This window comes from Schistocerca cancellata, chromosome 8, assembly GCF_023864275.1.
Source record: "Schistocerca cancellata isolate TAMUIC-IGC-003103 chromosome 8, iqSchCanc2.1, whole genome shotgun sequence".
NCBI lineage: Eukaryota > Metazoa > Arthropoda > Insecta > Orthoptera > Acrididae > Schistocerca > Schistocerca cancellata.
Window position 1 is genome coordinate 440,169,220 of NC_064633.1, and position 27,388 is coordinate 440,196,607.

At 39.5% G+C, this 27,388-nt stretch overlaps 1 protein-coding gene across 7 annotated transcripts in view; it reads right to left on the bottom strand.

The window, feature by feature from the left end:
- The window catches only part of LOC126095316 (transcription factor SPT20 homolog), a 280,707-nt gene that overhangs the window by 150,331 nt on the left and 102,988 nt on the right, over positions 1–27,388 (bottom strand). For all 7 annotated transcript variants that reach the window (XR_007521955.1, XM_049910117.1, XM_049910116.1 and 4 more), the window contains 3 exons: positions 19,901–20,097; positions 2,365–2,510; positions 787–855 (listed from right to left, as the gene is read on the bottom strand). Coding sequence is in view for 6 of the 7 variants with exons in the window: in XM_049910117.1 (XP_049766074.1) it covers positions 787–855; positions 2,365–2,510; positions 19,901–20,097 (412 nt within the window). In the remaining variant the exon portion in view is untranslated. The remainder of the gene's footprint in view (positions 1–786; positions 856–2,364; positions 2,511–19,900; positions 20,098–27,388) is intronic.

Consider the following 27,388-nt stretch of genomic DNA (forward strand, 5'->3'; position numbering starts at 1 on the left):
CTGAAGCAGCGAAAGAGACAATGTTGGATTTGGATCCCTTTTCCTCAGTTCATTGTGTAAGTCACCAAAAATGTTTGAAAGCAGCGATGTGTAGTTTGCTACAGATGTGATGCCATCTTTCGTTGTTTCAAAAAAAAAAAAAAGAAGGAGAGAGAGAGAGAGAGAGAGAGAGAAGAAGAAGATCAAACAGCAATGATACAAGGGTGTCACAATTTATTTTTTTCCACAAGTCTTTTTTCATAAATGAGTAGAAGGTTCCTCTATTCTGATGATACAAGGAGCCCTTGTGTTGTCTCATCTGCACCGAAATGTATCTGACAGTTTTCCCCTCCTGCTAATGATAGACAGTGATGTGTAACATCTACAACTGAATAAAAGCAGTGTTCCTTTAAACAAAGATGCCATTTCTGTATTTCCCACTGATCTTCATGACAAACTGCAAATGTTTATAAACTATTGTCAACATTCATCATATCAGCTGTTTACCACAAATCTTGCCTTCCTTAGTACATAAAATGTAATCCAGCTAATGAGTACTACAACTCTTGCAAAGTTCAATTTATTTACTTCAATAACTGCAAGATAGATCTGACAAAACATACAGTGCTCATGCCATCCACTTTTTATTGCTTCCAAGTATATGTGTTTATAAAGAGAGCTTTGAAACAATAGTCAATTGCAATTGTAGACTTGTTAACATATCTAAAACTGCCCAAATGCTTAATATTAACAGAAAACATAACATATAGCAATGTAAACACCATGTATATCTCAAAAGTGTTTTACCTTGTTGTACTGTTACAACCCCTGGTTGTCCAATGCCACCCATATTCATGTTCTGTTGCATCTGTGTTGCTGTAACAAACAACATTTAACTCCGGTAACAGTAACTGAACACTAAAACTAGACAAAAAGCAAGTATTATTGCAGCAATAATGTTTATGAAGAAAGAAGTGAACACTATTTCACATTCACACATTGCATTCATCATGTTCTATAGGTTCCACAAGGAAGGAGAAACTCCTGGAGTGTGGAGCAAGTCTACAAACACCTTAAAAATGAGAAGCAGCAGTTAGAAACAGCCTTAATTATTAACTACTGCTAACTCTCATAAACTGCTAGTGCTTACTTCTAATACATTTAGTTGGAAAGTTTCTGGTTTTTTTTTTTTTTTTTTTTTAAATTAAGAAGATAAAAGAGAGAAAAAGGAGCTTGCTCTTGCTTCCTCGTTTATACTAAATAGCAAATGTTTAGCTTTTACTATGAACTTAAAACAGTTCAATAAACAAAATAAATTCCACAATTCTACAATCATGGTTGTAGTATTTATATTTGCATCTGTAACACACCCTTAACAACAAAATAAATTCCACAATTCTACAATCATGGTTGTAGTATTTATTTCTATTTGCATCTGTAACACACCCTTAACTTTCAATTAAAATTACATAACCTTTTCAGCATTGAACCAACATAGAAGTCCGTTAATGACATTAAAATGTTCAAAATGAGCAGCCCAGGAAAAACATACATGGCATGTTTGCTTAAGTATTCACTGCAGATAATTTAATCTGCCAGGTATAACTTGCTTGTGGCATAGATGGCAATGCTAATTACTTTAAAAAATGTACTGACCTTGATGTGTGTTGCTTCTTTCATATGATAACATTAATGGTTGTTTTCCAACTTCTCATTTTGTACTTTTGCATTTTAGTTACAGAACCTGAGAATAATTATATGCTAAAATATCTTTTGATATTTATCTTGAACAATATCCACCTACATTCTGTTAGAACGAAAACTGCAACTGGTCAAGCAGATAACCAATATCTTCAGTCTTTGAAGCCAAATAATTAGATAATTTGTAGCAATAGTGGTCACTCTGGTATGTTAATTCTTCTCACTTTATAGGGATTCCCATTTTCTAGCTACATGGCTGATGGGAGCGTGCTGAAGAATTTTACACCAAGCTGTTATGGCTGAGTTGATTGCTGTCTGATGTCACTGGAAACTTTTTCTCTAACAGTCACTGGAAGGTTAAGAAAAGAAGAGCACCAAGTACTGAAGCTTGAGCCTGTTTTCTGATATGAAGGTAAGAACTCAGTCTCGCTCCGACAGGACTTCATTTGTGAGGTCATATATCTATAGACTTTTTCATGAGAGTCAATCTAAGAGACATTAGCAAGTTATCTCTGGAAAAAAATGTCAATGTTTTGTAGATCTTAATGATTTCATTAACAGCACTTCTGAATTTGCAATGATTCAACCGTTTGTATGGGTGGATCATAAATCTGTTAAAAGCTCCTTCCATCATAAGCTAGATACAATATTTACACTATCATCTTATAGCTTTACGCAACTGACCATGCTGCATCACCATCTGTTGTTGCTGCTGCTGCTGTTGTTGCTGCTGCTGTTGTTGCTGAAACTGAGCATACTCTTGCTGCATTGTTTCGATAAGGTTATGCGCCAGCTGACGAGCTGCTTGGAGAATATCGTATTTTGGATGCCTGTTAATAGAAACCAACTTTTCAGTATCCAAAAATTAACAATCTTAAATTATTATGCAAACTGTCAATAATGGTAGTCATTCACTGATGAAGAATTATACAAACTTCTCTACTAACTTGACAATATTATGAAAAGGATAGATTGCCCTCACCATATAGCGGAGATGCTGAGTCGCTTTTGTTGTGTGTCTGCGACTCAGCATCTCCGCCATATGGTGAGTGTCATTATTCCCTCCTGGATTTTCCACTGTTTTCTACTAACACATCAGACAGTTCACAGTGAGGTGTATTACTGCCTTCACAATTTGCTGTTCATTAATAACAAAACACTGATCTCCACGTACACACATACTCTGCAGGCCATCATACACTGCATGGTGGGGTGGGGAGTACCTTGTAAACTACTAGTCTTTCTCTTTTCTGTTGCACACCTAAATGGAATGAGCAAAAATCAATTGTCTATAAGCCTCCTTACAAGCCCTAATTTCTCTTTTCTTGTCTTCACAGTCCTTATGCAATAAGTACATTGGCAGCAGCAGACAGCAACAAATGCTGGTTCTCTAAATGATCTAAACAGTTTTTTGCAAAAAGAGTGTCATTTTCCGTCCAAGGTTTCCCATTGAGTTCATGGAGTATTTCTGTAGTACTGGCTTGTTTAGTAAAACCTATTTGTAACAAATCTAGTAGCATGCCTCTGAAGTGCTTCGATGTCTTCCCTTAATCCGACCAGGTGAAAATTCCAAATACACAAGAAGCAATCAAGAGTGGACCACACTAGTGTTCTATACATGGTGTCATTTACAGATGATGAACTACACTTACCCCCCCCCCCCCCCCCCCATAAACTGAAGACACCCATTTGCCTTCCCTACCACTGACCTTATATGCTCGTTCAGTTTCATATCACTTTGCAATATGCCTAGATACTTAATCAAACTGACTGTGTCAAAAAGCAAACCACCAATACTGCATTCAAATGGTACAGGATTATTAGTTGAACAACTTACATTTTCAATGTTTAGAGCAAGCTGTCATTTCTTACACCTCTTAGAAATTCTGCCTAGTTCATCCTGTATCCTCCTACAGACCCTCAAAAATTACACTTTCCGAATGCTATAGCCTCATTAGCAAAGAATCGCAGATTGCTGCTCACCCCATCTGTTTGATTGTTTATGTATATGGAGAACAAGATCGGTCCTATCACACTTCCCTGGACACTCCTGACAATACACCTGCCTCTAATGAACACTCACTGTGCAGGACAATGTACTGGATTCTATAACTCTTAACAAGTCTTCAAGCCATTCGGATCTCTGAGAGCATATTCCGTGTTGTCGGACCTTCGTTAAAAATCTGCAAAGGATCACTGAGTCTAATGCTTTCTGGGAATCAAGAAATACAGATTCCGTCTGTTGCCCATCATCCATGACTCTCAGGATATTGTGTAAGAATACAGCAACCCGAGTTTCACACAAGCAATGCTTTCTAAATCCTTTCTCATTTCTGGAGAGGAACTTTTCTGTCTCAAAGAAATTTACTATACTCAAAATTGGTAAGCGCTCAAGAATTTTACAGCAACCCGATGTTAAGGATATTGGTCTGTAGTTTTCTAGCTTCTTTCTTACGTCATTTATAACTTTGTGCAGGATGAGAGATTTGTGATAAATGCAAGCTAAGTAAGGGGTTAATGCCAAAGATTACTCTTGGTAAAATCAAAATGGGATTCCACGTCGTCCGGCAACTTATTTAGTTTCAACTCTTTCAGTTGCTTCTCAACACCAGGGGTTAGTATTTCTGTTTCCTCCATATGGGAATCTGTCAAACAATGGTATGACTTTACGACCCTCCTGAGTGAATACTTGTTTTGAATGCAAAATTTAAAACTTCAGCTTTCCTTTTGCTGTTTCCTATTGCCAAGTCAACTGGTTGATGTGTAACTGGATAGAAGTCTTCGTCCCACTTAGCGATTTTACATAGGATCAGAATTTTCTCTAGGTTATCAGAACCATCTTTTAATAAGGTATGACTGTGGAAACTGTTGTATGCTTCGCACTTCACTTCAGTCTTTTTATAGGCTCACGAATTTCTAGTATGGTTTGCTTGCTGACTTCCTGAATTCATTTTTGAACTGAAAGTGCAAATATCTCTGCTTTCACATCATGTTCTGAATTTTTTCATTAAATCATAATAGATATTTTCCATCCTTGATCCACTTCACCAGAGCGCAATTTAAAGAGTGTTTAAATTTTGCCCATAATTTTCCTCTATGTGCATCACATTGGAATTACATTATATCCATTAATGGTCCAACAACTGTTTATCCACTCTTTCCAGCATAAAAACTCTCCTAGCTTTCTTAATGGTTTTATTAAATTTAGTAGATATTGTAACCATGATAACACTGTGTTCACTAAGCCCCCGTCTCTATAATGAAACAAGGTCAAGACTGTTTGTAGCTACAAGGTCTACAATATTTCCATTGCATGTAGATTTACAAACCACCTGCTCAGACAGCTTTCAGAAAACTTTGTTCAGTACTAATTCACAAGATTATCTGTCCATACCACTTGCAATTAATCCATAACTTGCCAATCTATACTCGGCAGTTAAAAGTCACCACCGACTGATACTACACTATTGAGATACTTCTGTACTACTTAGTGTAAGCTTTCTTTCAATTATTCTAGAACTGTCGCAATGGAATTGTGTGGCCAGTAAGGACATCCAGTGATTAACTTTAGTTCACTTGGTCACTCACGTTGCAAGAACCATCAACTTGTACTAATGCTCCAGAAATGTCTTCGTTTAGCCAGTGAGTCCATAGTGAAATTGTGATATATTGTTGTTGTTGTTGTTGTTGTCGTCTTCAGTCCTGATACTGGTTTGATGCAGTTCTCCATGCTACTCTATCCTGTGCAAGCTTCATCTCCCAGTACCTACTGCAACCTACATCCTTCTGAATCTGCTTAGTGTATTCATCTCTTGGTCTCCCCCTACAATTTTTACCCTCCACACTGCCTTCCAATACTAAATTGGTCATCCCTTGATGCCTCAGAACATGTCCTACCAACTGATCCCTTCTTCTGGTCAAGTTGTGCCACAAACTTCTCTTCTCCCCAATCCTATTCAATACTTCCTCATTAGTTATGTGATCTACCCATCTAATCTTCAGCATTCTTCTGTAGCACCAAATTTCAAAAGCTTCTATTCTCTTCTTGTCCAAACTATTTACCGTCCATGTTTCACTTCCATACATGGTTACACTCCATACAAATACTTTCAGAAATGACTTCCTGACACTTAAATCTATACTCAATGCTAACAAATTTCTCTTCTTCAGAAACGCTTTCCTTGCCATTGCCAGTCTACATTTTATGTCCTCTCTACTTCGACCATCATCAGTTATTTTGCTCCCCAAATAGCAAAACTCCTTTACTACTTTAAGTGTCTCATTTCCTAATCTAATACCCTCAGCATCACCCGACTTAATTCGACTACATTCCATTATTCTCGTTTTGCTTTTGTTGATGTTCATCTTATATCCTCCCTTCAAGACACCATCCATTCTGTTCACCTGCTCTTCCAAGTCCTTTGCTGTCTCTGACAGAATTACAATGTCATCGGCGAACCTCAAAGTTTTTATTTCTTCTCCATGGATTTTAATACCTACTCCAAATTTTTCTTTTGTTTCCTTTACTGCTTGCTCAATATACAGATTGAATAACATTGGGGAGAGGTTGCAACCCTGTCTCACTCCCTTTCCAACCGCTGCTTCCCTCTCATGCCCCTCGACTCTTATAACTGCCATCTGGTTTCTGTACAAATTGTAAATAGCCTTTCGCTCCCTGTATTTTACCCCTGCCACCTTTAGAATTTGAAAGAGAGTATTCCAGTCAACATTGTCAAAAGCTTTCTCTAAGTCTATAAGGGGTGTACAAAATAACTGGTCACACTTTTCCACCCGAGTTTTGTGACATTTGAGCCAGTCCATCCCTGATCAGACTTAATGAGCTGCCGCGTATGAATTCCTCCTACCTCTTATCTGAAGACACACTTTTAATTTTATGTCCTCTTGCAAAGCCATAGCAGTGCCATTGGATTCTGAAAGTGTAAAACTACTGTCCATGTTTTACATAATGAAGTGAGAAGAAGTCTTTTGTGCAAACAATCTTTACACAGGATGCTATTATGGAGCATTTATTTAAGAAACACCATAAAATGAACTTGTTCACTCTGATTATCAGCTAATTATTAACAGTACGAGGGCATGGTCTAACACATGACTAGATCAAAAGGCATCCTATCAATGACTGCCGACTATGGCGCACAGTCTGTAACTTGAGCATACAATCAGTACAATTTGTAGAAGAAAGTACACATTCGGTTATGCCAAAGTTATTTGTTTAATTATTAATATCAAGAATTCTTGACAGTATAAAATTACTGAAAGATGGTATTTATGATCCACAGGCAGCTCCTAATGTCTAAGTGGCAAAGGCAACTTCTGATAGCAAGCATTTATTAACAACAATAACTTGATTCACGCCAGAATAAATGTACTTTCCCTACAAATCTCTCTGCTGACATCACGAGTGATTACTGCGAAGGGACCTCACACCGCTGGCTCTGAAAGTGCAGATAGCCAACCACCTCTGTTAACCAGCATGGGAAACTACCGCCTGCCCCTTACTCTGTACATAATGCAGCACTGATACATTCACTTCACATATGTGAAATAGCAAAACTGGAAATAAAGTAAAATGCGGTCTTATCTGCAAATAAGGGGTACCTTACAATGTCCAGACAATTTTGCAGTCAGACAAAATTTCAACCTTGACAGACAATATTTGTACTGATTGCAATGAACACTCCCCCCCTTCTATTGCAATCAACCTGTCTCTGGTATAAATTTCATGCCTCATTCAATATTTCGGAGCTTTCTACTTCATGTTTCATCCAGCTCTTGGATCCGAATCAACAGAGTACCTTACATTTGTTAAGGTATGTTTAGATGGGCCATAAAAATTGCCTTTTACAAACAATATATTCCAACAATGTTGTCCATCAACAATGCGGCCAGTGACATGTTGCAGCCACGTGTACGACAACGTACCAGAGAGTGTGGCTCTCCTGCTTTTAAAACCCACAAGTAATAAAGTTATTAGAAAGAAGAACAAGAGCAATCAGGCTTTTTGGATGTGTCCTCTTTTAAGTAGGTGGAACGATTCAGACTCAGAAGATCTAACTTGCGAATTGATGCCGGATATGTATGTATTCCTGAATATCACTAGAATGTCTAAAAACAATTCTGAATATCTCATCCAAACAGCTGTTTCAAGAATTGCAAAAACCAATACAAACACGAGAGCCTGTGCACCAGCAACAAAACGACTTGCAATCACACTTTGGTTTTTAGCAACCAGAAGTCTGAGGTACCTCTTTAAAGGGCACTACTCCTCAATAAGTATCCTGGTACCGGAATTATGCAATTCTTTGGCAGAAGGACTGAAAGATTTCAAGGATTTCATTAAGGTAAGTTTGAAATAAGAACACAATTTTTATTTATATTTTATTTTTGTTTATGAACACACTATACACACGAGATGAAGATCACAACAAAACTGAAATCTATAGTGTTCATCACTGCTGCAGATCGTCTTCTAGTATGACAATAGCAGCAATAATGTCTGCATATGCCTGTCTGTCCTCGTCATGAGAACTGTTTCTGGTGTAATCAGGCTGTAACCAGAAGTAAATGTACCATTTTCACTGTGAAGTACATTAAGGTCTGCTTCATACAACATGTTAGTTATTTTAAATTCAACCTCAGCTCTAACAAAGTTATTATATCAAAGTAGCTTGCTGGCAACATTTTCACCAAAAACTGCAAATGGGTTGCTATGTTTTTGTGTGGAGTTATTCAATATTTGAGCTTATTTTTGAACTGCTTGCTTTTGTTCATCCATCTGAGAATTTTCATGTTCCTTCTGTGGCCTCTTCTGCAAGGCACTGCTTGTGTTTGTAGATGCAATACCCTACTACCCCCCTCCTTTGACATGAACTCAGTGTCAGTCTCTACCTGGGCCTGAAAACACCGTATAAATCATTAGTAATTGTTAAACTGGATAGATAAAAATCTACTCACCAAGCGGCGGCAGAACACACACATAAAAGACGGTTGTAACTGACAAGCTTTCAGAGCAAGTGGCTCCTCCTTCAGACAGAAGGGTTGAAGGGGAAAGAAGATGCGTGACAGAAAAGGACTGGAGAGGTCTAGTAATTGACTGTCAGTAATAGATTATTTTTGTTGTTATATTAGTAATTTTAGGAGTAAAACAGATTGCAGTAGATTAGGCACTATCAGAAAAACAATTTTTCTTTGGATCATACATATGTAGTACACATCCTGCTTTTGTATTTATTCATTATTTTTAGATGTCATCATTTGCCAAAGACTGGAAAAGAACTGTCCAAGAATTTAAAGATAGGTGGAGTATTCTTAACTGTGTAAGTGCCATGAATGGAAAGTACATAGCTACTACGTGCCAACTTAATAGTGGTAGTAAATATTCTAACTACAAACCATGTTTCAGTTTAATGTTGTTTGGAGTGGTCAATGCCAATTACCAGTTTACATATGTACACACTCAATGGCAAGGGAGGATTTTGGATGGCAGAGTTTTTACACACACTGCATTTGATGAAGTGTTACTGGACCAATCACTAAATTTAACTGAAACTGTGCCCTTTTGTATTCATAGCAGATGATGCGTTTCCATTAATGGAAAACATTATGAAACCATTTTCAATAGTTAATGTCCATAAACCAAAAAATGTGTGTATTTATACAACACCAAGAGCAAGAAGAATTCTTAAAAATACTTTTGGCTTAATTGTGTCAGATTTGTAATATTACTGCCTTACAAGCAGATAATACACCAGAAGTTACCTTGGTTTGTGCATATCTACACAACTTTTTGCATCCTAATGCACAAAGGCAGATACTGTATTCATAAACACGGATTTTTGACAGTAAAGATGACGATACAGGGTGAAGTAATACCAGGATCTTGGCGAAACAACAATATCAGTATATAATGTCTTCAACAGGTATTCAGGAAAGCAACTACAAAGGCTAAAGAAGAAAGAGAAGAACTTGTGAATTATGTAATACACAATCAGGATCGGGTAGCATGGAGAGATATATACTATATAAATGTATTAATTATATTTATGTTGACATGTAATAAAGTTTTTGTTTGCCTCTGAACTTGTGTTTATGCTATCAATTCCGCTTCAGGCAAATCCTGAGATAATATGAAACTAATAGCATCAAATGTAATCCACGTGGCTGTAGAGTCGCCTGCACTTCCATTCTTCTTATGTTCAAGGACTTTACAATTTTTTGTATGCTTCATCAACCGTGATTGTGATTGTGAACAGATTGCCAATTACCCTTTTTCGCTTTATGATCTTTGTAGATATTACTTTTGATGTCCCATAGCTTCAGTCATGGACAAATCACATTTATTAACATTATAGTTTTCTTGTTTGTCCACTTCTCCATTGTTATACACAACCAAACAAAGCACTGCATGTACACACAAACTTTAAAGCTAAAGCAAAATAATATTGTTTCCGCTCAAACATGTGACGTGACTGCAGCACAGCTGGTACAAGATGTGAGAAACAAAGATGAAAGCAAGAGGGAAACATTTACAGGCAAGGACAGAGAAAGACACTGCTCTGCAATACAAAATATTCTCCACTCTTGGAGGACAATACGACAACCTTTCGGCAATATGTCAGCAACTACTTGGCAACAGCATGCAACATCAGCAAATACTGTCCATCCAGACTGCAAAACTGCCATCTACTGCGGACACATTGCAGCAGTGTTGATGGAAATACTATTGCAGCAAAAAATTTGCATAAAATATGGCCCATCTAAACAACACTTTAAGAATAGTTCAGCAATTTACGGTTACAATTTGACATTCTGAGTGTGTGTACCTTGTATATGATCTGATTTCATTCTCTGCTTATTGATTGATTGGCGAACATTCATCAGAGGATCTCAAAGCTGTTGACTAGCCTTAAGAACCCCCCATGTGCACTCCACACGCATTATGCTACCTGGGTAGCTGCTTCTTCCTGTGTGTTGTGTACTTCTGACCTATCAAGGGGAGTGCTATAATTCTCTACCCCGTAACACAGGTAAACAAATCTGCAGCCAATACCAAAACAGAACTGTTGGAGATCACTGTATACATTCAAAAAAATTATTTGCTGGTGACTACACAGATACAAGTGGGACAATTATAAGTGGTAAGGCAGTATTTGACGAAAATATATCTGCACCTACATAAAGCTGAAGTACCATTATTACAGTTATGCTGTGGTGATAGTTTTGCCACTTTCACTATAGTGAAATATGAAGCTATACTTGGTAAAACTGAAATATGGACGTGACAATGACAATAAATGTGTAACTAGTGGCAAAACTATCGCCACAGCATAACTGTAATAATGGTGCTTCATCTTTATGTAAGTACAGATATATTTTCATCAAATGCTGCCTTAACACTTACAATTGTCCCACTTGTATCTGTGTAGCCACCAGCAAATAATTTTTTTTGTATTTATACAGTAATCTCTGACAGTATAAACATGTACATGAATGTATAAACACCTGAGGATGGGCGCAAGCCCGAAATCAGTCGTGTGACAAATAAATAACCTTTTATTGTGACTGGTAGCGTATATTTTTCTACACCCTATAAAGGAACAGTCATGGAGTCCGACAGCATCCACTAAGGATAAAATTCATCAAATACTTTCAGAGACACCATTTGTCGTAGATCTGTGAACTTTGGCCTTGACTGTATTTAGATGAAAACCAGTTATGATAATCTTGTAGGGAGCCTGATGCTCATTTAAATTGAAAACAAACTTTTATTTCGGCCTCCTATAAGATACTCTGCTTCTGACAGTCTCACCTACATAAAGAAAATAATTAATGCTAACCTCTTATCTTGCTTAGTATCAAAAAACACAAAACCAATATAGAATATTACACTATAAAGTGCTTGGTCAGCAAGTGACACCTCAGGTGTCCCACGCGACACGCCTGTTTCTCCTCTGGCGCTACATCTCAAAGTAGCAGCCAGCTGACGACTGACAGTGGGTAACATGTCTTCTGGAGTTTGTGAACTGCAGCCAGCTTCTCCTGTGTCCACACACACAACATGCATAGACCCTATTCATCCTACTAGTGACATTCAAATGAAAACAATAGGTACAAAAATAATGATATAAAAATTAGTCCTGTTGTCTTTTAGACACAGATGTGCCCTTGCCAACTTATTAAAAACACAAATACAAGCTGCTCAAAAACACTGAGCCTGTACTGACACTTGTTTACAGCATAATTGCAAACACAAACAAATGATCTATGGTTCTAGTGGTACACAAGTGAAGGTTGATGTCCGACTGGTGACAATGACATGCCCTTCCCTTAGTTTATAATTATTTTGTATCATCTCGACATATACATAACTGTGCACAAACTGTGTATTTATCACCACAATTCCTTTTGAATCACATGATTCAAAGTCCAAGTGATTACACTCATTTAAATACTTTTAAGATTTTTAGTCACATTAGTTTACGTTCCATAGACATAAATAATTTAAAATTATTGTTTTTTTCAGTCTTATGCATCTTGCAAAATTGGGGAAGTTAGCACTAGACGAGTTAAGTTTATTACGCTTCATTTCTTCTTAAGTAGAAAAAAGTGAAAAGAGGGACTGAAATCAAGCTTTTGATGAATGCACCTTCTTCTGGTAGCAAATACAAAATGCTTTTACAATGTGTAAAAAGGAACTATAAACACCAATCACAACTACTGATACTTCATTAATAAAGTGGAACATGTCTGGTAGGAAACATTCCATTTGCAGAATGCTGGTACATCAAACAATGGAAAATCCAACAATATTATGACAAGGAAAGTTGCTACTCACTATATAGCGGAGATGCTGAGTCGCAGGCACAACACCTAAAGCTTTTGGGCAATGGCCTTTGTCAACAACACACACACATACGCATCCACACACTCACGCAAATGCAACTCACACACATGACTGCAGTCTCAGGCATCTGAAACCACATTACGAGCAGCAGCACCACTGCATGACAGGAGTGGCAACTGGGTGGGGGAAAGGAGGAGGCTGGGGCGGCAAGGGGGACGGATAGTATGGTGGGGATGATGGACAGTGAAGTGCTGCAGGCAGGGGTGAGGTGGAGGGGGGGGGGGGAAGTAGCGGAAAAGGAGAGAAATGGATGTAAATAAAACAAAAATTAACATAAAATAAATAAAAAAAGACTCGGTGTGGTGGTTGAATGATGGCTGTGTAGTGCTGGAATGAGAGCACGGAAGGGACTGGGTGGGTGAGGAAATTCCAAGATGGATGTAAAAATATTATGGAAATGATAGTTGCTATTCATCACACAGTGCAGACACTGAGTTGCAGGAAAGCAAGACTGTCAGATTGGATCATGATTGGATGGAAGAGTTCAATGGTCTTTAGTTGACTCTGATTGGTGGGTTGGTGATGAAAAAGCGTTTCCACTGTAGGGATCAAGCGAAGGAGAGAAGGTCTTTAACAAGCCACGCATGATTGAATTTGGGAGTGGGGCAAAAGGTGAGGCCTTTGGAAAGAACGCATACTTCTCCGGGGCTAAGGCTTTTGGAGGAAAGGTTCAAAACTGTGTTTTGGGTCTGTTTAGGTTCTGGATTATGTATGATGGTGGGTGGGAGTTTTTAAGGGTGGGCTAAATGTAATAGGTCTGCAAGACAGGGTTTGTCAGCTATGAGGGATGTGGGGGTAGTTTGGAGGTGGGTAGTAGTAATCCAAGGCGGGAGTAGAAAGTAAACAGGGTGGAGAGTTTTTTGAGGCGGCAATGTGCATGTTGCTCTAGGTCCAGGAGGGCAAGAGTTTCAATGTGTGATGTGAGATCAAGGAATTTGAGACTGAATAGAAGAAGAATTTTGCGGATATAGAGGAGATACTCCATTAGTAAGGTAGCGCTTGACACAGTCACGTCGATTAAATATTTGGGTGTAACATTGCAGAGCGATATGAAGTGGGATAAGCATGTAACGTCAGTTGTGGGGAAGGCGGATAGTCGTCTTCGGTACATTGGTAGAATTTTGGGAAGATGTGGTTCATCTGTAAAGGAGATCGCTTATAAAGCACTAATACGACCTATTCTTGAGTACTGCTCGATTGGGTTGTTGGGTTGTTTTGGGGGAAGGAGACCAGACACCGAGGTCACCGGTCTCATCGGATTAGGGAAGGACGGGGAAGGAAGTCGGCCGTGCCCTTTCAAAGGAACCATCCCGGCATTTGCCTGGAGCGATTTAGGGAAATCACGGAAAACCTAAATCAGGATGGCCGGACGCGGGATTGAACCGTCGTCCTCCCGAATGCGAGTCCAGTGTTTAACGAGTACTGCTGGAGTATTTGGGATCCCTATCAGGTCAGATTGAGAGAGGACATAGAAGCAATTCAGAGGCGGGCTGCTAGATTTGTTACTGATAGGTTTGGTCATCACGCAAGTGTTACAGAAATGCTTCAGGAACTCGGGTGGGAGTCTCTAGAGGAAAGGAGGCGTTCTTTTCATGAATCGCTACTGAGGAAATTTAGAGAACCAGCATTTGAGGCTGACTGCAGTACACTTTTACTGCCGCCAACTTATATTTCGCAAAAAGACCACAAAGATAAGATAAGATAAGAGAGATTAGGGCTCGTACAGAGGCATATAGGCAGTCATTTTTCCCTCGTTCTGTTTGGGAGTGGAACAGGGAGAGAAGATGCTAGTTGTGGTACTAGGTACCCTCCACCACGCACCGTATGGTGGATTGCGGAGTATTTATGTAGATGTAGATGTAGATGTAGAGGTCATTGTGAAAAGAATGGTGGCAGCTGGAGCTGGGTAATTTGATGAAAGCCCATTCGAGGAGATTCCATGAGCCAAGCAACAATGCAGGGACAGTATATGGGACTTGGTTATGGCTAGAGATAAGGATACTTTTCTGTATTGACACAAATGGAAAGAGCAAGTATCCACAGTGGTGAACATAAACACACAAAAATACGTAAATGACAGAAATACGTCCAAAGAAATTTGCAGAATTACTCAAATAAGTGGGAAAAATCACAAAAAAGATAAAATGGATGAAGTAAGGGAAAACACGATCAAATCTGAAAGAGTTGGCTGATAGTGGAGGAGGAGGATATTAGTGTTTAACGTCCCGTCGACAACGAGGTCATTAGAGACGGAGCGCAAGCTCGGGTGAGGGAAGGATGGGGAAGGAAATCGGCCGTGCCCTTTCAAAGGAACCATCCCGGCATTTGCCTGAAGCGATTTAGGAAAATCACGGAAAACCTAAATCAGGATGGCCGGAGACGGGATTGAACCGTCGTCCTCCCGAATGCGAGTCCAGTGTGCTAACCACTGCGCCACCTCGCTCGGTGGCTGATAGTGACAGGCAAAAAAAAAAAACAACAAACTGGCTTGAAGACGCAAAGAGATCAAAGAAAAAATAAATAAAAAGATTGTAATGTGAATTAGGGTCTGTGAGTGAATAAGTGTGAGATAGGGGGATGGCAGATGTGACTAGATTAGGTGAAGTCAGTACTAGCGAACTGGAACAAAGAGAAGAAGGAGTAGGGGTTGGGAAGGTGTTGGTAGGATGAGATATAAGTTTGAGTGGTGCAGGGAGATACAGGAAATAACGCGTAAAAATATGCAAGTGTGATGCAGGAAGAATGACCAATTTGAAGGTATAAGCCCTGGGGTTGTGGTAGCCTCAGCAGCCAGAGACTGCAGTCGTGTGTGTGTGTGTGTGTGTGTGTGTGTGTGTGTGTGTGTGTGTGTGTGGTCTATTTTCGACAAAGGCCTTGCTGCCTGAAAACTCACCTTCTAACAGTCTTTTGTTGGGCCTACCTGCGACTCCACATCTCCCCTATGCAATGAACAGCAACTATCCTTTCCATAATATTGTTACATTCCATCCTGGATCTTCCATTGTTTGATTTTGCCTGACGGCTTTTCTTCCATCCCGTAACCAAGCAGTTTTCTTTGTTACTATTATCTAATGCATTACTATGTATAGTGTCTGTCCTTCTTTGTGATCTTTCCTGTGTTTCTCTCATCGTTTTACAAACCACACTGCACGCTCTACTTACGAGCCACACCATATCAACCATCTCGGCCACGCACAAAAGACAACTACAAAACTGCACTGATTGTTGGTGCAGTATCTTACGTCCCACATTACTCCCACCGATATCATTAATCCTATACCTTCAAACTGATCACTCTTCCTACTTCACTCTCGTATTTTAATGTGTTACTTCCTGCTCCTCCTTGTGCCACACAAACTTGTATCTCATCCTACCAACACCTCCCCAGCACCCACTCCTCTTCTTCTCTATTCCAGTTCGCATGTACTAGCTTCACCTTATCTAGGCACATCTGTTATCCACCTTCCTCACACTTATCCACCCGCAGACCTGGAACCCACATTAATTATCTTTTTTATTTATTTTTCTTTTATCTCATTGTGTTGTAACGCCAGAAATGCATATCCTTCTATTTCCATCTACTGTACTATAGATTTTTCCTTATTTTGTCACCTGAAGATATGACATTTCTGTCTCTTTGTATATTGTAATTGTTTTACTATTTGTATATATATGTATTTATGTCGATGTATAATTGGTTTGTTTTGTGAATATTATTTGTATTTATATGCTGGGTCTGGCCTAGGGAAAACTATGCTATCGAACGAATACATCGATAGGTCATGTGGAGACCCAAAGTGTTTAGGATCTTTGGTAGTGTTAACTCTGTCGCGTGGAGCGCGGGCAGAGGGAGAGTCAGAGTCTGGCTGGGGTGGTGCAGTGGAGCAGGTGTGTTGTGTGACGCTCCCGCAAGTTGCCGCGCTTTCGGGGTTGGGCAGCATGTAATTGCGCTCGACTTGCTATGATAGTTTCTGACACGGTGTCGCAGACGGGAAGCATTAGCTGGTGCACATCAAGAGCCCGTTTCGCCTGGTGACCGTGTCGAGAAGAAGGCGCGCTTCTGCAACAGCGACGGCCGACAATGAGTGACTGTCGCCACCTCCTCGATCGACGGCTTCAAACCTTCAATCAACCAACAAGGAAGACTGGAAGCACGTAAAGTTTTAGAACTGTATGGCAGACCTCAGCTTTTCCAACTGTTCCATTTTCATAACTAAATTACAGCAACGTAGCATGAACCTTTGTTGCTCATTGTCCCAATTGCATTACCAAGCAGGGTCCCTTCCTTTTCCGGAATGAACCCGAGTGTCGTTGAAATTCAAACTCCAGCATCATTCGATTTCACTGCTTTAATTTCAAAGTTCAGTTAAGGTATTCATAGCTGGCTACAATATTTAGATTATACAAGCACAAATTAAGAGTGCGAGTTTTGTTACCGTATTTTAGCTTACCTGTGACTGCAGCTCAGCTTGGTACGTACTAAATTTTACTATTGTTAATTGTTCAGAATCATTTAATTCAAGTTCAAAGTTAAATCTCTTATTTCTAAATTGCGTAGATTCAAGTAGCTTTTGAAATGATTGTTGAGGTAGTCCAAGACTAACCATATTTTACTTAATTTCAATGTGCTTCAGAAAGAAAGCTCACTATTAACTTCAGTCACTAAATTAACTTTCGATTTTCCGGTTTTATTAATTCTTTTGCTAAATTAAGTCAGAGTGTAGCGAAATTTATTACTTCTGACAAACTTTCAGTTTTCACACTACACGTGTCAATCTTCAGTTGCCACACTTCTAGTGCTAATTATATGTGTAATAACCTTTCTTTTTCAGTTACTATAGTAATTGTCCTTAGGACTGGCGACCGTAATTTCCCCCAAATCTCAAATATCTAATTACCGCTAGTTAATTGTTAACATAACGGCCGCACATTTACTTTCTTTATTAACTTTACCCCTTTTCAAAATTAATTTCCACCAGTTTCATTTGCATTTTTCCTTTCATTTAGATGTAAACCTTTCCTCCCTCTTTACCAACAAATTAACTTCAGTGACGATTGCTTTTCCCAATTTTCCATTAGGTACACGCGGTTTAATTTTTCACTGTCATTAAGGACGATAAGTGAGGGGGAGGTTACAGTGTCTTCACGGCAATTTCAGTTGCCTGCTGCCTTCCACTGTCGGCCTACTCCCACAGGTTTAATTGCGTTTCCCCTTACTTCATCCATTATATCTTTTTCATGGTTGTTCCCACTTGTTTGCGTATGTTTGTGATTTTTCCTGGACACATTTCTACGTCATTTATCAATCCTTAACCCTCACCAACACAGTCCTGCAAAACCATATCAATCAGGCCCAAGCCTCCTCGCAATACCTCCTCTCCATCCGCAAAATTCTCCTGCTATTCAATCCCAAATTCCTGGATCCCATATCACACACAAACTCTTGCCCTCCTGGATCTAGAGCAACATGCACAATGCCACCTGAAAAAAACTCTCCACCCTGTTCACTTTCTACTCCCACCTTGGATATTTCCAGTCCAAATATGAGACAGTCACACAAGGTGTACCCCAGGGCTCAATTTTGGGCCCTTTCCTTTTCCGAGTGTACATAAATGATATAGAGCAACCTTTCAACTCCCAATTGGTAACCTATGCAGACGATACCTCACTGTTATTTCTTGGTAAACAAAATGATGAGTTAACGTTGGTAGCCACTGAGGGACTACAGCAAATAACTACTTATTTCCAAGATCAAGGTTTGAAAGTTAATATCAGTAAATCTCAGTTATTGCCATTTAAACTTACAAACTCACACCAAACCTCTATCAGTAACATAGGTGGAATTGAAGTAGTGGAGACAGAAGGCTGCAGATTTCTAGGTATTCACCTAGATGAAAATCTAAGCTGGGTAAACCATATCAAATTTTTATGCAATAAAATCAGCAGTTCATTACATCTAATCAGCCAGTTATCAAAAGTAGTTCCACATCAGACATAAAAAACAATTTATTATGGAACCATTTTTCCACAGATTAATTACGGGATAGAGATATAGGGTTGTGCTGCCGACATACATATGAACAGAATATTAACCCTACAGAAAAGAGCAATCAGAATTATCCATGGATTAGGGTATAGAGATTCATGCAGGGAAATCTTTGTTCATCATAAATACCTCACAGTCTACTCACTGTATCTTTACAAATTAATTATATTTTTTGTGACACACCAAAACAAAGAAACAAAGTGCTCTGATATGCATGCCTATAATACAAGAAATAAAGACTGCTACTACAGACAAAGAACAAAATTAAAAACAACAGACCATAGTCCATGCATTAGTGGTCAAATATGGTACAACAGATTACCGAGCTCTATAAGGTGCCACGAAGGGAACTTATTCAAAGTGAAACTGAAACATTTCTTGATTGACAAGTGTTTATACTCTTCAAGTGAATATTAATATTAAACTAAAATAAATTATTGTGTGTGTGTCTATATATATATATACTTTTTGCCTCTGTATATGTCTGCTTGTGTCTGTACATGTGTGGATGGATATGTGTGTGTGTGTGTGCGCGAGTGTATACCCATCCTTTTTTCCCCCTAAGGTAAGTCTTTCCGATCCCGGGATTGGAATGACTCCTTACCCTCTCCCTTAAAACCCAAATCCTTTCGTCTTTCCCTCTCCTTCCCTCTTTCCTGACGAGGCAACCGTTGGTTGCGAAAGCTAGAATTTTGTGTGTATGTTTGTGTTTGTTTGTGTGTCTATCGACGTGCCAGCGCTTTCGTTTGGTAAGTCAAATCATCTTTGTTTTTAGATATATTTTTTCCCACTATGACGTTTGCAAAAGACACCAGTTGGTGTCTCCATGAAAAAAAAAATACAATAAATAAATAAATAAAAATACTACTATCCACCACCTCTACAACAACCTCCAAACTTCCCCCAAATCCCCTCATAGCTGACAAACCCTGTCTTGCAGACCTATTACATTTAGCCCACCCTTAAAAACTGCCACCCACCACAATACAGAAACCAGAACTGAAGCAGACCCAAAACACAGTTGTGAAATTTTCCTCCAAATGCCTTAGCCTTGCGGAAGTATCAGTCCTTTCCAAAAGCCTCACCTTTTGCCCTACTGCCACATTCAATCATGCACAACTTGTTAAACACCTTCTCTCCTTCTCCCGGACCCTATAGTGGAAACACTTTTTCACCACCAATACAGTTTCCTGCAACGACATAATTTCTTCCTACCAATATTTGACAAGACATATGTAATAAATACTCACTCCACACACAAATGAAGAGGTTCCATTGATTCCGTTCCAGTGTTTGGCTCAATGAAACCCGATCCTTTACCTCTGAGTGTCACCATGGCACCTGTTTCATTACGTATGTAAAGCAAATTGGTTCCATTCTGACCAATAAGCCTGTTGCGTAAATCAAATGCTGGAGGGGCATGTTCTAGTCCAACCAGAACCTTCTCCTGTAATAAAAAATACAAGGCAATTTGTGTCTGTTGTAAACATTACAGCAGCAGCAACATACAAATGCCTAGAACAATATTAGATTGGTAAAAAGTCATAATCATGAACAATAAGCAGTAATAACACTAGCAAAATTAACTCCTTCAATCTCTTCCACATGACTCTAACTAGAGCCAAAATTTGGAGTGGAGGATAGAGAAAGATCACAGTAGTGTGTAGGTCTTTTTTCTTTTCTTTTCTATCTTTTTTTTAAAAAAAAAAAAAAAAAGGATGAAGTGGGAAGAAGTGAGGAAGAAATAGTATCTTACTCTTTCCAATTCTGACATAATACAATCTACGTAAGCAGTAGCTTTCATAAATGTCAAGAATTGCGTTAACTGAGGTACAATAATGCTTATATTCCATAAGAGAGTAAATGTTTGTTATAACACGTGTCTATTTCAATAAAATATTTCACGAATGATTAGATACTGCAAGTTGAATATTTCTTTTATGACCCAAAGATCGTCTGAATTTGACCAAATTCGATAGCCAATTATATAATAATAGGTACAGCTGTGTATTATGTGGTGCAGTTCCTGACACAGTAGCTCTTTTTCTTCACTTTGATATCAATTAGATTGCTTGATTGAACTGCTATCTGTGTCACACTTTGACTTCAAAGATAATAAATTCTCATGAAATGAAATAAATTTCAGAGAAGCTTCTTACTTCTGATCCAATTGACGTTAAAAGTAATTGTATTATATCTTACAAAACAGATTAACAAAAAAAGGAGTGTGTTACTTCTGTGTGTCCGACTTTTCCATTTCAAATTGTTACATTACAACCTTCTTATTCTTGTAAACTTAATGAACCCAGACTGTCCAAACATTTCAGAACCCGTCAAAATGAAAAATAATATTGGTTTACATATAGTGAGGACAAAGGACAAAACTGGTGAACAATGTGAATCCCAACCTAAAGTATACAACAAACTATGAGCAAATTTACAACTGAAATGGGAGCTGTCCATACAGAGTCTGAGCAAGTGATAAAAACAACCAAACACCACCAATACAAAATTTGGCAATGTTGTTATTTTCAAAGCCAAATTAGCATTTTAAATTTGTCAGTGCATACATGCAGAGGGAGATGCAGAATGTAAAATACACACAATACATATAACAACAACATGGAAAGGATAGATGTTTCACACCACGAAGAGGCAGCATGAAGCAGTGCAAGTGCACAGCATACATATGGAACAAGTGTACTGCGCCTAACAATACAGTGTCCATACAAAATAATCACCACAATTTTTGCCAAAGCAATGACAGTAATGGGAACAGTTATAACAGACATCGTTGGCAAAACAAGTAGAAAAACTGGTGCCATAGAGAATACATAAGGAACCAATGGCCACATGATCAAAGGAGAAGATATTGTTGTTGTTGTGGTCTTCAGTCCTGAGACGTTTGATGCAGCTCTCCATGCTACTCTATCCTGTGCAAGCTTCATCATCTCCCAGTACCTATTGCAACCTACATCCTTCTGAATCTGCTTGGTGTATTCATCTCTTGGTCTCCCTCTACGATTTTTACCCTCCACACTGCCCTCCAATACTAAGTTGGTCATCCCTTGATGCCTCAGAACATGTCCTACCAACCAATCCCTTCTTCTGGTCAAGTTGTGCCACAAACTTCTCTTCTCCCCAATCCTATTCAATACTTCCTCATTAGTTATGTGATCTACCCATCTAATCTTCAGCATTCTTCTGTAGCACCACATTTCAAAAGCTTCTATTCTCTTCTTGTCCAAACTATTTACCGTCCATGTTTCACTTCCATACATGGCTACACTCCATACAAATACTTTCAGAAATGACTTCCTGACACTTAAATCTATACTCAATGCTAACAAATTTCTCTTCTTAATATTGGTTTACATATAGTGAGTACAAAGGACAAAACTGGTGAACAATGTGAATCCCAACCTAAAGTATACAACAAACTATGAGCAAATTTACAACTGAAATGGGAGCTGTCCATACAGAGTCTGAGCAAGTGATAAAAACAACCAAACACCACCAATACAAAATTTGGCAATGTTGTTATTTTCAAAGCCAAATTAGCATTTTAAATTTGTCAGTGCATACATGCAGAGGGAGATGCAGAATGTAAAATACACACAATACATATAACAACAACATGGAAAGGATAGATGTTTCACACCACGAAGAGGCAGCATGAAGCAGTGCAAGTGCACGGCATACATATGGAAAAGTGTACTGCGCCTAACAATACAGTGTCCATACAAAATAATCACCACAATTTTTGCCAAAGCAATGACAGTAATGGGAACAGTTATAACAGACATCGTTGGCAAAACAAGTAGAAAAACTGGTGCCATAGAGAATACATAAGGAACCAATGGCCACATGATCAAAGGAGAAGATATTGTTGTTGTTGTGGTCTTCAGTCCTGAGACGTTTGATGCAGCTCTCCATGCTACTCTATCCTGTGCAAGCTTCTTCATCTCCCAGTACCTACTGCAACCTACATCCTTCTGAATCTGCTTAGTGTATTCATCTCTTGGTCTCCCTCTACGATTTTTACCCTCCACACTGCCCTCCAATACTAAGTTGGTCATCCCTTGATGCCTCAGAACATGTCCTACCAACCAATCCCTTCTTCTGGTCAAGTTGTGCCACAAACTTCTCTTCTCCCCAATCCTATTCAATACTTCCTCATTAGTTATGTGATCTACCCATCTAATCTTAAGCATTCTTCTGTAGCACCACATTTCAAAAGCTTCTATTCTCTTCTTGTCCAAACTATTTACCGTCCATGTTTCACTTCCATACATGGCTACACTCCATACAAATACTTTCAGAAATGACTTCCTGACACTTAAATCTATACTCAATGCTAACAAATTTCTCTTCTTCAGAAACGCTTTCCTTGCCATTGCCAGTCTACATTTAATATCCTCTCTACTTCGACCATCATCAGTTATTTTGCTCCCCAAATAGCAAAACTCCTTTACTACTTTAAGTGTCTCATTTCCTAATCTAATACCCTCAACATCACCCAACTTAATTCGACTACATTCCATTATCCTCGTTTTGTTTTTGTTAATGTTCATCTTATATCCTCCCTTCAAGACACCATCCATTCCGTTCAACTGCTCTTCCAAGTCCTTTGCTGTCTCTGACACAATTACAATGTCATCGGCGAACCTCAAAGTTTTTATTTCTTCTCCAAGGATTTTAATACCTACTCCGAATTTTTCTTTTGTTTCCTTTACTGCTTGCTCAATATACAGATTGAATAACATCGGGGACAGGCTACAACCCTGTCTTACTCCCTTCCACTGCTTCCCTTAAATGTCCCTCAACTCTTATAACTGCCATCTGGTTTCTGTACAAATTGTAAATAGCCTTTCGCTCCCTGTATTTTACCCCTGCCACCTTCAGAATTTGAAAGAGAGTATTCCAGTCAACATTGTCAAAAGCTTTCTGTAAGTCTACAAATGCTAGAAACGTAGGTTTGCCTTTCCTTAATCTTTCTTCTAAGATAAGTCGTAACATCAGTATTGCCTCACGTGTTCCAGTATTTCTACGGAATCCAAACTGATTTTGCCCGAGGTCGGCTTCTACTAGTTTTTCCATTCGTCTGTAAAGAATTCGTGTTAGTATTTTGCAGCTGTGGCTTATTAAACTGATTGTTCGGTAATTTTCACATCTGTCAACACCTGCTTTCTTTGGGATTGGAATTATTATATTCTTCTTGAAGTCTGAGGGTATTTCGCCTGTTTCATACATCTTGCTCACCAGATGGTAGAGTTTTGTCAGAACTGGTTCTCCCAAGGCCGTCAGTAGTTCCAATGGAATGTTGTCTACTCCGGGGGCCTTGTTTCGACTCGGCTCTTTCAGTGCTCTGTTAAACTCTTCACGCAGTATCGTATCTCCCATTTCATCTTCATCTACATCCTCTTCCATTTCCATAATATTGTCCTCAAGTACATTGCCCTTGTATAGACCCTCTATATATTCCTTCCACCTTTCTGCTTTCCCTTCTTTGCTTAGAACTGGGTTTCCATCTGAGCTCTTGATGTTCATACAAGTGGTAGGAGAAGATAATGGGAAGACAAATGTGTGGCATCAGACAAACAACCTAGAAAAAAATAGCAAGGAAGATCGAACAAGAAAATTAAAACAAGGCACGAAAAGTCCCCAGTGACTTGGCTGCTGTACAGATGCATATAATTAATAATGCAATGTACCACTCATCTATTATAGCACTGGAGAGTTAATGGCAGAAGTACTTAACACAGAGCAGACTTATGGAAAGATAACATAGATAAAGTGCAACACTGTTAATCATATATGGAGTATTGGCTATAGTAACTGTAGACACAGGTTCTGAATTCTGATCTCTTCTGAATTATTTGAGAAGATACAAGCTGAAAAAGCAGTATTCTCATTACCTGACATCAAGGTTATTAGAGTGTCAGATGCAAAGACAAAAGAAGTAAAGATACAAATCCAGTTATAGATGGAGACAGATGAAAGAAATGTCGCACATTCATTCCCGATTGTTGTGTACCTACCGACTGAATACATGCATGGAGCCAGTTTTCTGTGTGAATTTGAAATAAACTAGATTTTATATTAGGAAACTTTGTATTATACATTGAAGGTGAAGAGATGGATATCGCCTTGTTAGAATCATCACCAAGATACAAAAAATTTTGTGAACTTGTACAATTAAAAGTAGCAGGTATTGATCATGGGCCACCATAGATTGTAACTTCAAGAGAACTGACAAAAGTAGGCACACAAGCAACAATTTGCACGAAGTTCATGGAATCAGACTATGTAGAAGAGGTATGCAGAACTGATTTGTGTAATGTTCCTTATAACTTGCCGACATATTTGATGAGTAGGTAGGAAACATCAAAGGGTATAAGAGGACATTGGACGTCACGCATCCCTACACCACTCAACTTAATTATCTATCTTGTTCCTTGGGTGAAAAGAGCAGAAGTCAGCAAGGATACAAGGCAGATGTTAAACTGGTAAGTTATTGGGAAAATGACAAAGGGCATATTCTGAGCCAACATTATTTTGAGCACTCCTCATAACGGCACATATATACTGTATTCCACACACTGTGAGTATTATAGTTTCACGGTTAATCGGGGCCATTGCCAAGTTTTCAGAGAATATTCTCCTCTAGAGATAACTAGCACAGAATACACATATACACATACGGACATATACATTGCTCTGGCCTTGTACCCATGTAGGTGTTGTAGAGGACAAGAGGTTATTTTTAGGAAATATGGTGCAAAATTGTGATTTAGTGTGTTTCAGTGTGCAATGTGCCAGCCTCATGGCAGACGACGGACGAAGGCTGGCCGGCGCATTATGCAGGTGACACAGTTTTGCAACGAGCGTTGGTATGTGTGAACGTGCGCGGCAGCCATCAAAAGCCAGAATGCAGCATTAGCAGAATTACACAGGCGCGGTCCGTGTGTGGCCAACTCATCGAAAACCTTCTAATAAACACAACACCACATAACTGGCGGATCCAGCAGCGGTCTGCACTATTTAAGGGCATCAGAGGTGGGCGTTGGCATTTGGTTCGACCGATTGGGCATTCGGTCACTGTTACGTCATCGTCATCAATGACGCTGTCCCCGAGGACCGGCCAGTGGAGGGCGTTGCCCGCTGCTGCATCGGCGACTCCCGGCATCGTCACAAGCCGCCACGTCTGCAGGAGGCGCGCTAGGCTGGACCTCATGCTCATAACCACCTACGGCCTGCGCAGCCGCTGACCGAGCGCAGTGTCGCATTCCCCGGACTGTGCGCATCAGCACGTCTCCACCACAACATGAGCGGGGAGCTGAGCTACCGGAAAATGTATTGGGAAAGCCAACAATTAAGAGGAAAATTGCTAAAAACAGCCACCTTCTTCTACCCAGCCACGCCTTAAAACCCCAACCACACCACTAGCTCCGGTCATCCTATTACAAGTGGCGTCAGTCGGGCAACCTGCGCATCACACACTCCTGTTACAATTGGTGACAGTAGTGGTCTTCTCCCTGGATTTGGAGGAAACTGTGGCTGGTAATCGATAAGGATATGTGGCACCTGAGAAGGGCAACAATGGATCAGCAACTCCTGCAACATGACAAGTAAGTGCCAATTTTTCGTTTGGTGGTTTGTCTGAACTGTAGCATAGTCTGTCTTCCCTTCCTGTTCTTCTTTCTGGGCTTACTGTAGTCTTGATTCGATAGCTGGTAGTGAAGGAGCAGTCTGTGTCAGCCGAGGTGGCTATTCAGCAGCTACTTGAACGAGTGCCGGAATCAGAGATAGAGCTTGCTCGGTCTAAAGAAGCGGGCAAGTAATGATTTCCTGTTAATGCAGTAATTCTTGACACTCTTTGGTCACCCCTTTCTCGGGAAAAGCTGGGGGGGGGGGAGTTATGATTTTTTTTGAGAACCTTAGCACGGCTGCTAAATTGGGAAATTGGAGTGCAGAAACACTTTTGCATTTGGCTAAGTTGAAAGTAACTGGGGATGCCAGAGCACAGCATACGTTACATGCCATGAAGAATTAAGGGATGCTCGGACATTTGAAGTATTCAAAAAAGGGTTGCTGGAAAGGTATCGGAGGAAAAATATGTCTAGATATTATCGGGAACAATTGAATAGAATGTATCATAGGAACGGGGAATCAATAGAAGCTTTTGTAGATCGAATTCGAAAAATTAATTTAATACCTATGAGCTAATGGATTCCAATAGGGTTAAAGAAGCCATTCTGCAGGAAGCTGAGCAGAGGGCACTAGGTGCATTTTTGCGAAGAATACAACCCAAAACCTCCCGCAAGATTAGGATGGAATTCCCTAAGACTTTCAATGAGGCAGTCGGAATCGCTGTGACGTTAGAGGAAGTTGAAGCAGTAACAAAGATGCAGGACAGGAAAGCAGTGTTTAATGCAGAAATAAAATGTTTCAGATGCGGTCGGATGGGACACATTAGACGCGATTGCAAGGAAATGCAGTGCAGGAAATGCAGACGATGGGGTCATCGGGAGCATAATTGCAATGGGTCCTAGCAGAAACATGATAGGTAACCGCAAGGTGGGCTCGCCCCCCTCAGTTAAACGGACACACTGTGCAACACCCCGGGTAAGGATTAATGCTAGTGCAGAATCAGTGGCAGACTTTTTCTGACCGGCCTGGTGAGGGGCAGACCGTGCAAATTTTTATTGGGTACCAGGTCCCAGGTATCCGTGGCG